At 38.1% G+C, this 13,481-nt stretch overlaps 1 protein-coding gene across 2 annotated transcripts; it reads right to left on the bottom strand.

Annotated features, from left to right (window-relative positions):
- Positions 1 to 3,184: 3,184 nt before the first annotated feature.
- On the bottom strand, positions 3,185 to 9,304 carry slitrk4 (SLIT and NTRK-like family, member 4). Of its 2 annotated transcripts, XM_007239900.4 has the most exons (3): positions 8,067 to 9,304; positions 5,131 to 7,477; positions 3,185 to 4,560 (listed from the first exon to the last, which is right to left on the bottom strand). In XM_007239900.4, the coding sequence occupies exons 2-3, from the start codon at positions 7,435 to 7,437 to the stop codon at positions 4,552 to 4,554; spliced, it is 2,316 nt and encodes a 771-aa protein (XP_007239962.2). In that variant the 5' UTR covers positions 7,438 to 7,477; positions 8,067 to 9,304; the 3' UTR covers positions 3,185 to 4,551. The 2 variants fall into 2 exon arrangements, with proteins under 2 accessions (XP_007239962.2, XP_007239961.2); XM_007239899.4 differs by having other exon boundaries at positions 3,185 to 7,477.
- Positions 9,305 to 13,481: the final 4,177 nt, after the last annotated feature.

The raw sequence follows: 13,481 nt of genomic DNA on the forward strand, positions 1-13,481 counted from the left end.
ATAAAATAATGTAAAAAGTCAGTTTAGTCATTTAATTTGTTTTCATAGTTAAATTAATAAAGGTAATAAAAAGAAATGTTAAATGTGTTAAATGTTAACAAATTAAGATAAGCATCTTGTAAGAGCTGAGGGTTAACAGTATAAATATATGTGTAATTACTATTTGGTACACGACAGGCCACTGTTGCTCTTTCTATTAATGTGTTGTAACTGCTTATTAATCGTTTATAACCTAATTAATAACCATTAATAAACTATTTATGAATCCTTTATAAAGGAGGCTTATTTTAAAGTGGTATTAAAAAGGTTTACTTTACTGACTTTATAAGTCATTTGGGAGCATTTCTATTGGTTAATTCATCATGAAATTTGAACCCAATGTGAAGCACAGCTTGTAAAGCACAGTACATGTTTTTCCTTGATCAGCAGCAACGTGTTAAGCATATGAATGCATCAGAAAATCTGGAATTTTTCTGTATAAACACACCCTAAATGGCATAATAACAAACATAAAAACAAATAAACAATATGATCATCATCCTGCACCAATAATTAACCTTTAGCAAGTTGGCATCTACATGTATTTATATACAGACACAATCTTATCCTGATTTAATCCACTCAAATCCCAGAGCCGTGTTGCGCTCTGACTTAATGCCTCGTGTTTGTTTGTATGCTGCAGTCATTTTGATGATAGAAATGATGTGTTAATGTAATGCAACAGAGTGCAAAACAGCCCAGAGTAGCTGCGGAAAGACCTCCCCCTAGTGTGTGACGGGCATCAAAATAGTTTAAGGCTGTCGAGATTTATTTTTAAATCCGCTTCTTAAACAGTAGCATACCTATAATTATTACAAATAATTAGCCATGAAACTGAGGCCGAGCCAAAGAATCTGAGCTCATTAAACACACCAGCACCAGATCATACACACACACACACACAAACCCGGCAATTTCCCCAGACAGCTGCTCTTCCACAAGCATGTAAATACAGCACTTATATGAGCCACAGCAACTCAAACCCATCATTGAAAGACGTATTGAGAGAGAGAGAGAGAGAGACAGAGAGAGAGAGAGAGAGAGAGGAAATATGTTGCATCATTTATGAACCTTTGTGGTGGCTTAAAGGGGAATGTAAATTTTTAGTCATTCTGAGTGGTTTGATCTGAAATGCGTTCCTCAGAACCCTCAGAAATGTTCACAGCAGTGATACGGAGCCGACATCTGAAGACTTTAATGTCTAAAGCTACCTCACCAAGCTGTATGCTCGTATGCTTGCCAGATGCATTAGACTTTGTTTTATGATTTAGAGCTTTGAGGTAAAGCTCCAGCCTAAATCATATTCCTTAAAACAAACGCAGAGTGCAGTGATGCATACAAGACAAAATAGTCCCTAACAGTGACCTTTTCCAACTTTTTGTCCAGATTTTTCCAGATGAACAGTAGGATTAACGTTATCAGTCTTATATAGCATGAATTAGGAATGAACATTACTATTAATGTTAAACAAATAATCCATTTGTACTAAAACACTGAAGATTTGACTTTTGATTTTTGAAACTTTTCCCTTAAAAGCTAATATAGCTAAACTGTTTCAGCACCTATTAATTCATTATTTCAATAATTCACCCTATTAAAACTCAGAGAGACATGCACAGGTTTTATGCACCAAGGAACATTATATACTGTAAAAGTATTTATCTTGCCAATAAAAAGTGCTTTTTGCTTGTAAGAACTAGTTTTCTAAAGTTTTTTTTACAAGCAAAAACGAACAAAGATGACTTTTTATTGCCAAAACAAAAGATGAGCAAACTCCACAGACAAAGCACCTAGGAAGATTATATACAAGCATTTATCTTGGCAATAATTTTTTTGCTTTTTTTTTTTTTTTTTTTGCTCGAAAGAACTAGTTTTAACAGGTTTTACAAGCAAAAACAAGCAAAGAAAACTTTTTACTGCCAAGATAAAAGCTGAGCAAACTAACCAGACAAAGCACCTAGGAATATTATATATATATAAAAAAGTGTTTATCTTGCCAATAAAACATACTTTTTGCTTGTTTTTTTGCTTGCAAGAACAAATTTTTAACAGTTTTTACGAGCAAAAATAAGCAAAGATAACTTTTTTTATTGCCAAGATAAAAGCTGAGCAAACTCCATAGACAAAGACACCACACAACAACACCTGTGATTGGCTGATTTAAAAGAGGCATGCATATTTGCCAAGCAAATTAAACTGCAGAAAGTGAAAGCCCGTAAGCCATCATAATCATGTGACATCATGTGACATCTTTACTTTTAACTTGCTAAATTTTCACAGATGCCTAAAACGTTTTACACAGTAATCTAGGTTCACTTTTTATTTTGGGCGAGTTTATTCAATGTTTTGGCTATATTTGCACTACGAAGATCGTAATACAGGCTTACAGTTTAATATACTGTAATTTTTTTTTGGAAACTGTCATCATAGGTCTATTCAAATCGTATTACCCTGTGCATAAAATCTAAATAAATAAAGAATTAAGTTTTATCCAATCATAATAGTGGAATTTAAAGACAGAGTACAACACTGCTATCTACTGGTTGGAGTTTAAGTGCAGCACAGAATGAACCACTGTCTACCACTGATCTTTACATGGAAACTAATAATGGTAAACCTTTACATTAATTAAGAGTACTTACGAAAAAATGTAGTAACTAATTTACACGGGTTACCTCTATTCATTATTGACATAATTTACAACAATAAATATATTAATATGTTTTATTTAGAATCGATGCAGTACTGCATACGCATAATATTGGAACGCTGCAATATATCGATATATAACGGCATCATATAACCACCACTGCAAATAAATTTGAGTTAGTAAATTTGTCTATAAAGCACCATTTCACATCAAAGCACCCTGAATAAGTTAATTTAAGTTAATTCATACATCAACCAAAAGTGATGGAATTCCCATTTAAATTATAAATACATTAGAGAGGACGTAGAATGTGTCGATTGAAAGGTTGCATTGTCCCAAGTTTTCATTATGGAGCATTCAGGGTCTTTTATTAGAGAAGCAATGATCAAAGAAAACATTTCGGATCAGCAAGAAAAAAAATAGAAAAAAAAAAAAAGGTGAATTCAGTACCTTGAAACTCAACAACTCAACAAATTGGCACAATTAACCAATATACAGATCTCGCATATATAAAATTGTATTTATTTTATCTTTCAAGGTACATTCTATTTCAAACAATCATTAACTTAACAATATCTTAAATAAGGACTGAATGAAATTAACGTTGTTGTTGTTTTTTTTTCTCTCTGAAAGAAAAACTTAACTTCTCTCCATAATATTAACTCGAGCGGACAAACAAAGTAAAATTGTCAAGCTAATATGATTGAGCATAATATTGCACATGGAGTGTGATATGATTCTGACCAAATCAGTAGCTTTTTGCTAAACACATTGGATTTCAAATATATCGTAAAATTCCACAGTCCTTTTTCAAAAACAAAATTGTAAATAAATTACTACATACATTGTCCTCAATAAAAAACAACAACAAAAAAAAACAAAAAATAAAGAAAATAAAGAAAAACTAATAAGCATTTCAAATCCCCATGACAACGTTCATAAAATTCAGAATCATATCACGTTAATGCACACTTATTTTGGTTGCATATTGTTAAGAAACCTTTTACAAGATACTCATGGGCTATAAGGTTAAGCAAATTGTCAGACTCGATACACTATGAGGCCTCACCTCGTGCAAAGCAATAGTGAAAATGACATCACTATCACTGATTCTAGCTCCTATGCCCAGATCATGTGTAGAATTCATAATGGAACACAGGTCAGTAAAACAAATTTAGAGTTAGTTACTCAGAGCTCAAAATAAGAGCCTGGTTCACTTAATGTCCCTTGATTTTTTTTTAAATAGTACCAATAATCTTTAAATAATCCTGCATAGAAAAATAAATTAAATATGAAGTTAATTAAACTACGAATTGACAGGTGACAGTGGTCATCAATCTTTTTTTTTTCTTTTTCAATTTTCTGTTTTTTTTTGTGTGTATTTTGATGAGAATTGAATAGTTGAATTGTTGACCTTTGTAATTTACAAACTGCCCCACAAATACAAATAATGTTGACTTACAAAATAAATCAGATACGCTTACATGGCAAGCAGCTATGAAGTTAATATTTTTTTTTTTTTTCTTTTCTTTTCTTTTCTTTTCTTGGGTTTATGAATGTCCTGTCATGTGCCGTACCCAAAGATCTCAAGAAGAATCACATTTTCAGTAGAACAAATTTAAATGGCTCTTTACAGAAATGATGGACGGAATAATCCAGAATGCGAGAAAGTTGAATGTCAGTGCCTTCAGTTAAAACTGAATCCACCAGTTTTCAAGGCCCCAAAAAGTGTCAAATTAAAATCCAAGAAAGAGAGAGAGAGAGAGAGAGAGAGGGGGGACTCTGGGAGATTTCCAACACTTTCACACTTGCGCCCAACTTGCCAATCTTCGACTCCATTTCATTTTGTCATCCAAAGCACCCTAAAAATACTTCCAACCAAAAACAATAAACAAGGGTCAATATGGATCACAATCAACACTGTTTCATGACCCAATAATTTGTTTTAAAAAATAAAACTTAACATAATCTTAAACATAATCTGACATAATCCACTTCAATAGCAGCAAACTACACTTTATAAGGTTTATAAGGTACTGTAAGTCCTCTCTTATAGACTGATGTGTGATTCTTAAACTTTGTAATGGCATCCTCACTTTTGGAAAACAAAAAAGATAAATGTAACACAGCCACCAATGCTAAGTTATATTTTTGAGTAATTAAACTGTTGTCCAGTATTCCATTGGTCATTAACATTTTCCACAAGGCACTTTTTTGTCATTAAGGGGCAAATGAAGATGAGAGGCCTACATTTTACTGAGGGCTGTCTGTTCCTCTAGTACTTGAAGGTAGTCGGGGGTCCCTTGGAGTTTTGCTTTTAGTTCATAATACTCACTTTTGCGCTGCTCAACAACTATCTTACTGTGGTTGCCCCCTATTAAGGACTTTTTCATTTTTTTGTCATGTGGTTTCTCGGGGTAACGGATCTCAAAGCCACTCACCCCTATACTGTTGAAATCCTTTTTGTTCTCCAAGTAGTTGTGAAGGAACAGGCTGGACTCTCTTCCCGGTAAGAACTCGTCTAGCTCATCGATGGTACTCAGTCTTTTCCTGGCTTCCAGGCTGAGAGTGTCTTTGTCTTTGTCTGTGCAGTTGCGCAAAACCATTTTCTGTCTCTGGGAGTCAGCGAACTTGAAACCGGACTCAGCGTCTCTGATGCCGCAAGTGTGGGCTTTGCTCATGTGCTCGATGGTCTGAGGGATGAAGGTCTCTCCGCCTAGGTCGTCTTTCTTATTGGATTTGTGATTGTGCCTCCTGAGCTGGAGCTGCATGGAGCCGCACTCCTGGTTGCCCAGGCCTTCCTGCCTCCCGGCAGGCTTTTTGTTCCGCCTCAGCACAAAGATAAGCAGGCAAAAAGCAACAAACACTGTGAGGATCAAGACCACTAGTATGCTAAGGATCATGATAGACAGGGGCACCGGCCCACCAGGAGGCACCTTGCCAACGCCAGCAGGTGACACTGACGTGACCACGGGGGTGGCGCTTGTCATGATAAAAGGAGGCCTAGCTATGAGCTTGGGGCACAGGATCTCGTTTTTCAGCTCCCGCAGCTCAGCATTCGCAAACTGCACTGGGGACGCACATCTGACCTCCTTGGCAGCGACCCCCTCATTCAGTTTCTCCAGCCACAGTTTCAAAGCCACCAAATCACATGAGCATTCCCAAGGATTGCCTTCCAGATCTATTTGAGCGAGCGACTTGAGCTGGTCCAGCACACCACTCACAGGCAGAGTCATGAAGTGATTGTTCTTCAGATTCAGTCGAGAAAGGGGAAGGCCGGCAAAAATGTAAGCAGGGAGGCTTCTGAGCACGTTGTTGTTGAGAAACAAGAGCTGCAAATTTGGCATGGAGTCAAACGTCCCTGCTAACACCTCCTTTATGGCATTGTATTCCAAATACAAGTACTGGAGGTTACTGAGCCCGAGGAACATTTCAGGGTGAAGCTGCTCAAGTTGATTGCCGTTGAGGTATAACCTACGGAGGTTTGTCAGATTTCCAAACACACCTTTTTGGATGGTGGAGATTTGATTACTGCCAAGGTGTAACAGATCTAATCCCTCAAAGCCTTGAAAGTCAGTGGGGCTGATATTTCTAATGTAATTACCACTGAGGTGCAATTTCTTGGCATTTGGTGGTTTAGGTACAAGGTCAGCTAGGCTCTGGATATTTTTTTCCTGACAACCGACACCAATACCAAAGTCAGACTGGTGCACTTTGCAGTTGCAGGGCTGGGGGCAGGAGAGGAGAGGGATTCGGGTTTGATAGGACACAATTTGACCGTTTTTACCCGGTGGAATACCGGCAACTATACCGTTGCCATATATTTTGGAGGGATTTGTAGTTTTGGGTGCTTTGGTTACTAAAGGTGCTATCGTGGATGGCGCGAGGTTAGATGTCGTGTGACCCGCCTCTGGGTGCGAGGGGGGCATCCTCACATCAAAGTCACTGCCAATTCCCATAGGGCACAGCTCTTGCTTATTGGTCTCCGTCAAAAGACGACCATACAGATCACTGGGAGTCTCGCATATAGCCTCCCCAATGAAAATGTTGTAGGGCATATTCTCCAGCCAGGCTTTCAGAGGTAACAAATCACACGTGCAATTCCACGGGTTGTCGTCCAGCTGCAACTCCACTATCCTCCCGATGTGCTCCAAAACTCCGAGATACGGGAGCTTCTGTATCCTGTTCCCTCGTATATCCAAGTGTGTGAGGGAGGCGAAACGAAAAATGTTCTCCGGAAGGCTCTGGATGAGGTTGTCATTTAGGATCAGAACCTTCAGCTTATGCAATTTGTTGAAGGCTCCCTTCTCAATATACTTGATTAAATTGTAGTCGGCCTGGAGGTATTCCAAGTTCTCGATGCCCCGGAACGTGTCGGCCCGGAGCTCTTTCAATTCGTTGTTGTTTAAGTGCAACTGTTTTAATGCACCGAGTCCCGTGAAGGCCCCTCCCTCGATGTTCTGCAGCTTGTTGTTCCCCAGCTGGAGCGAGACGGCGTGCGTGAAATTCACAAAAGAGTTTGGGTAAAGAATGTACAAAAGGTTGTTCTGGAAATTCAGATGGTAGAGGCTGGATGCTGGGGGGAGCAGCTGCGTCGGTCTGTACACAGTTATTTTCTCACAGTTCACATAGAGGACGTTCTCGATGGACATGCAAGAGCAAGCGCTGCAGGTCTCAGCCGAGAGGTCAGAATCCGAGTCGGAAAACGAACCCAATATGGAAAAGGCCAACAGAACAAGCAGCAGCATTTTTGCCTCTTAAAAATCCCCCAGAAAACCATTTAGTAACCTTAGAAGGAAGGGGAAGAACAAACAGACAATCAAAACATGCTTGCTGCTCATACTTTCACACAGCAACACCAACATACAGCACACAGATCGCACACTCGCACTCTAGTGGGCAGTGGGTGCTTTATAATCTCGCAGGAGAGACTCTCTGCAGGAGAGTTGATTGAATCATAAAACCATTTGCTTTTGCCTTTGCTGACATTCAGTATCTAAATTCAATACTTGATTTCTTAATCTGATCATTTTATAATTAGACTAAAAACAACAATAATAACAGCAAATATTTTTGGGGTTTATGTATTTATTTATTTGTTTGCTTGTTTATTTATTTATTTGTACTAGCAAAGCAAATGAAACGCATCAGCATTTTTTTTCCAGTTTTTTAGAGCTAAACAGAAAAGGAGTAGGAAAGCTGATGGTGTGATTCTGAGATTCTGGAATTCTTCTGACTGTAGAAGAACAGAGAACAGCTAAGCAATTTCGTCTAATGGAGCTATCCAATAATAGCATGCCTATCCAATACATTCACAGCACAATTCACATTCATTCTCAAAGCATTGGCAAAGCAAACTAAACGGCTGGAAACTCACCCGCAACGTAACGCAAAGCACCGCCGTCTTCTTCTTTTTTAAAGATGACACCGCACATCGGGCAGAGACTGGTTCCAGTTCTCAGCGCAGCTTCAGATTTCAGCTTTTGCGTCTCTTCCAGTCAGGCTCCACTTGTTCACAGCGCGCGGTCTGGGGTACAATCCCAACCTCGCCGAGCTTTTGCGAGGCATTTCCAAGCGTTCAGCATCTGAGGGGACGGCATCACCTCAAAACCGACGACGAGAAAGTGCGGGCGGGCGGCGCGCCGGTCAAGCGCACCCAGAACAACTCCAGCATTCTCCAGGAGCCAGCGGGGCGAGCGCAAAGCTGCGAGGGGCGCGAGGCGAGGCGAGGCAGGGAGGCAGGCGCGCGAATGTCAATGATTCAGCCTTGCTTTAACATCAGTTCATGCGTCCGCTCGCCCGTTCGTTGCTTTTTTCCCCTCTTTTTCTTTTTTTTTACTGTCCCGCTTCCAAAAAGATCACCAGCACAACCACCACTGTCCTGCACTATATAAATGCACTTCTTATCCTCTTCAACAGTTCAACAGAAAGAGAGAGAGAGAGAGAGAGACAGATAGAGAAGCGCGAAAATAACAGAGCGCAGCCCGTCGCAAATATATATTTAAATATGTATATATAGTCCATAAAAAAAGAAGAAGCCCGACTCTGCGCTTTTACGCACGGCCCGAAAACGCTCTCACCTCTTCTTCAAATCACGCCGTGCAGGTTTAATCACCAGAATAAGAAAGAAGGAGCGGAGGAAGGAGGGAGAGGGTGAGGAGGAGGAGGAGGATGAGGAGGAGAAGAAGGGGAGGGGAGGAGGGGGGATAAAAAGACGTTGAGGAAAAGGGAGATGGGCGACACAACTGACGCGGGGAATGAATAATTCAGTTGAGTCCGGTACATTCAGAGAAACACACGCCAGCAACCAGCCGCCGCTCTCGCGCTCTCCGCGCGGCTCTTCGCGCTTCTCCGCGCCCGAACTCGACGACGATCAGCCGGTCAGAAAAGTCCTCCTCTTGTCGGGGTTTCGTTTTGCGCGCAAAAGCAGCAGAAGACCGCAGCAGCGCTCGAGCCCGGCGGAGAGGAGTAGTTAGTCCAGTCCATCCACAGATCCACAGCTCTCAGCGCAGCTCAGCTCAGCTCAGCCCGGTCCGGTCCGCCCGCGTCTCTCAGCTCAGTATGCGCGGCGGTGGTTTGGCTGCTGCATTGAGCTCGACCCACACGGAGGAAATGCGGAGATGCGGTGGAGGGAGGGGAGGGAGGGAGGGGGGGAGAGCGAGGTGGAGGGAGGAAGAGAGGGAGGGCTGGGAGGGCTGAGTTGGAAGAGGAAGAGGAGGGGGGGGGGGGTTGGCTTGGTGAACAGGCTACTATATATATATATATATATATATATATATATATATATATATATATATATATATATATATATATATATATATATATATATATGAATATGAACTTGTTTTCTTTGCATTATTTGAGGACTGAAAGCTCTGCATCTTTTTTGTTCTTATTTCAGCCATTTCTCATTTTCTGCAAATAAATGCTCTAAATGATAATATTATTGTTTGGAATTTGGGAGAAATGTTGTCCATGGTTTATAGAATAAAACAACAATGTTCATTTTACTGAAACTGAAATCAGAGAAACTGATTCAGAAACTGAAGTGTTCTATTTTTTTTCCAGAGAGAAAGAGAGAGAGATAGAAAAATTTTTATTAGTTACTTTATTTAATTTTTACTGCCTTACATATTTCATTGTTTGATTGGGGTCGTGTCCATTCTTTTGCCACATATCTATACAAGTATATTTTATATTCTTATTTCTGTTTTAGTTTGTTATTATATTGTTTTATTTTTATTATTTTTATTTTTTTTAAGTCTGGGTTTAGTTTTTCATAGTTCTGTGTATTGTTCTGACATAAATGATTTATAGATAGCTAGATTTGTTTGATTAAATGAGTTTTATAGGGTTGCATAATATCAGTGTATTTATATATTATTTTCTGTTATTTATTACATTATTTTTTTGTAATTATAAAAATATGATAATTATAAATAATAATAATAATAATAATAATAATAATAATAATAATAATAATAATAATAACAATAATAATAATAATAATAATTGTTATTATTATTATTATTGTTATTATTATTATTAATATTATTATGCATTATTGTTGCTTTTATGTTCTATTTATATACAAATGCATGCAACATGCTAAGTGTCAATTTCCTATTTGTGCTGTAGTTTTGTTAATGGTAATTTAGTATTTCATATAAGTTTGTAAAATGATTATTTCATGTTCAATCCCGACTTTGCCCTGGCTTAATTCAAGTTAAGATGGCAAGTAACAGGTAAATATCTGAGATATTTAATCTTTTATACCAAGATTATTCAAATGTTCAAAAATTATTCACATGTTCAGTTAAAAAAAAGGACTCAACAAATTATGCCTGGACGAGTGTCTATAACTTTCAGTGTGTTCAGCATGTGTGAGCATATGTGTGTGCGTATGTGTGTGTGTGCTATTCCTCTTTGCAGTGGGGGCAAGTTTGAACTAGAAAAAAGGCTAAAACGGCGCCCCCATCTGGCGGAAAGTTGAAATGGATCACAGATGATTAATTCTTTTTTATGCACTGTTGCTTGTAGTTTATCAACACTTGCTCATGACTCGAAGCAAACCTGAATTTATAGACTGTGAGTAAATGAGCACACGAGCTGGTGCCATGTTTAAGTGTCTGATAAATGGTGTGTATGTTTTACCAATGGAAAGATGAAAAGAGTGTTTTTTTTTTGTTTGTTTTTTTCTAGTTTACCCGAATACGGCCAGCACCAGGCAGTGACTGGTCCTGTTAGCACCTCTGTAACATTTAGAGGCAGAGGGCGAGTGTGTTCCTCAGCAGTTGTGGAACACTTACAGTTACTTATTTAAGGAGCATGGAGGAACCTTCTCGTATTAGAGAAGTTGTTGAGCCATGCAGTGCAGAGCGGCGAGAAACAGCGGAGAAAACAATATTTTGAACCTCTTGAAAACAGAAAGCAAAATAACATAAAAGCCTCGGGGGCCTTGCCCACACGAACCCCCTTAACACACACACACACATTCCCTTCACCCACTGCTAATATTAGCGGGCTAGCACTGCTGTGCTGTTGTTCACATTTTGGTATTTTCAGTCAACAGTTAAAAAGTGTAGTTGGGAGGGTGGGTGAGAGGGGGTATAAAGGGGTGCAGGGGGTGTTGGGGTGGGCGAGGGGGTTCAGACACAATGTTTAGCACGAAGCGACAGCGTTTGCTCGCTGAGTACAGGGGGTCGTGCTCATAGGCGTCTCTCTCTCTCTCTCGGGCTTCTGTCTTTGATATGCTAAACAGCTGCCTATTTTTAACTAGCAAAAAAGAAGAGAAACTGAAGCGAAAGAAAAAGAGAAAGAAAAAGCACAGCATAGCCGAGGAGCCTAGTGGTTGGTGACAGCAGAATGTTGTTTGTTTGCTTGTTTGTTTGTTTGTTTTCAGGTGGTTTGTGGATGCTACTGTGTGTTTTTTGATTACTCATTTAAAGAGTTGACTCATTTATTGTATGCTGATTAAATGCACATTAAATGTCATTCGAAAAATGTATGACATATCGCGCTGTGACATATTGTAACATTTGCGATAAATTAAATCATTTTATTGTCACATCGCAGTAACACAGGTTAACAGGTGTGAAAAAGTCCCACAGAGAAAAAAACACAATAAATACAAAAATAGGATTATAAAAAAATAGGATTATATAAATTCACACATTACGTGCGACAAAGTGAGTGGGAGAAAGTGTTGAGATGCAAGAAGTGTGCAAAGGGCAGGGATGTGATATTTTGGTACAGAGCAGGGCTGTGTTTTGGCAAGAACTTGAAAATATAATATGCATTACAACACAGGGGTTATGATTCAATATATAGCTCTGCAATAACATAAGAGACCACTTTAAAATGATTGATAATGATGAGTTTCTTTGATTTTACCAAATTGAAAACCTCTGGAATATAATCAAAAGGAAGATGGATGATCACAAGCTATCAAACTGCTTGAATTTTTGCACCAGGAGTGGCATAAAGTTATCCAAAAGCAGTGTGTAAGACTGGTGGAGGAGAACATGCCAAGATGCATGAAAACTGTGATTAAAATCCAGGGTTATTTAACCATATATTGTGCTAATATTAAACTCTTAAAACTTTATGAATTTAATGCAAAGGTTTTCTTACTCTGCATTTGTTATTTCAGCCATTTCTCATTTTCTGCAAATAAATGCTCTTAATGAAAATAATTTTCTTTGAAATTTGGGAGAAATGTGGTCCATATTTTATAGAATAAAACAACAATGTTCATTTTACTCAAACATATACCTATACATAGCAAAATCAGAGAAACTGATTCAGAAACTGAAGTGGTCTCTTATTTTTTCCAGAGCTGTATTACAATATATTGTGATTCTGTAAGCACATTAATATGTTGCAGTTGTTTAAATAAAATGTATTTATATACTGTATATGTGATGCTTCTATATATCAATACATATTTTTAAAATCTTAGTAGTAAGATATATAAGAAGAGTTTTTGGTGGACTGTGGGTTGATATACTTGCTACTGGGTGTTCAGCAGCCTGATTGCCTGAGAGAAGAAGCCGTTATGGAACTTGCTGGTCTTTATGCTTCTGTACCTCCTCCTGGTTTGTTGGCTAGTAAAGTACATATATCAGGAAATATGTCAACTATTCATCCTTGTACAATGCTTAATAATAGATCTTCTCTTATGAGCTGAATTTTTAAGGTTTATTTATAGATTTTATGTAAAATAATGGGACATCCTTAAGGTGGAGATCTCTACTGTTCTTTTAATGAATTTCTGGAATCATTCCTCCAAACATAAATAATTTTAACCTATATAAATGTTGTATTTTGACTTTTTGGCATTTGAATTTTGGCTAAATTAATTTCTGCCAGATTTACTTAATACTTGAATAGTTGGATAAGCAAACTGACCGATGTTTAATCATGTACAGCAATCCATACAATAGCCCTTTTCCATAGACATTATATTATATACTGTAGCTAAATTGATATAATCAATATTTAGTGTTATCAAGAACTTCACCTCATACATAGATTATGTTTTAGCTTTGATAATTCACAAAAAGACCTCAGTTCTTAGTTTTGGTCTAAATGTAATATTTTTATCCTTTGAAGCCTTTATTGTCACTACGTGCTTAAACTGACTAGAACAGTACGAGTGTAAAATAGACATGTATTAACATACATAATATAAACACATTCAATTATTAATTTTCCATTTACATGTCCATGTTCATTACACTAATTAAGCCCAGGAGGCTGCTCCAAGAATGGTAATTATTATTTTTTTCCT

Source organism: Astyanax mexicanus, chromosome 10, assembly GCF_023375975.1.
Source record: "Astyanax mexicanus isolate ESR-SI-001 chromosome 10, AstMex3_surface, whole genome shotgun sequence".
In the NCBI taxonomy this organism is placed as follows: domain Eukaryota; kingdom Metazoa; phylum Chordata; class Actinopteri; order Characiformes; family Acestrorhamphidae; genus Astyanax; species Astyanax mexicanus.

Bases quoted from the DNA above. Each gene is read 5' to 3' on its own strand.
- slitrk4 (XM_007239899.4), bottom strand. From the start codon at position 7,437: ATGCTGCTGCTTGTTCTGTTGGCCTTTTCCATATTGGGTTCGTTTTCC.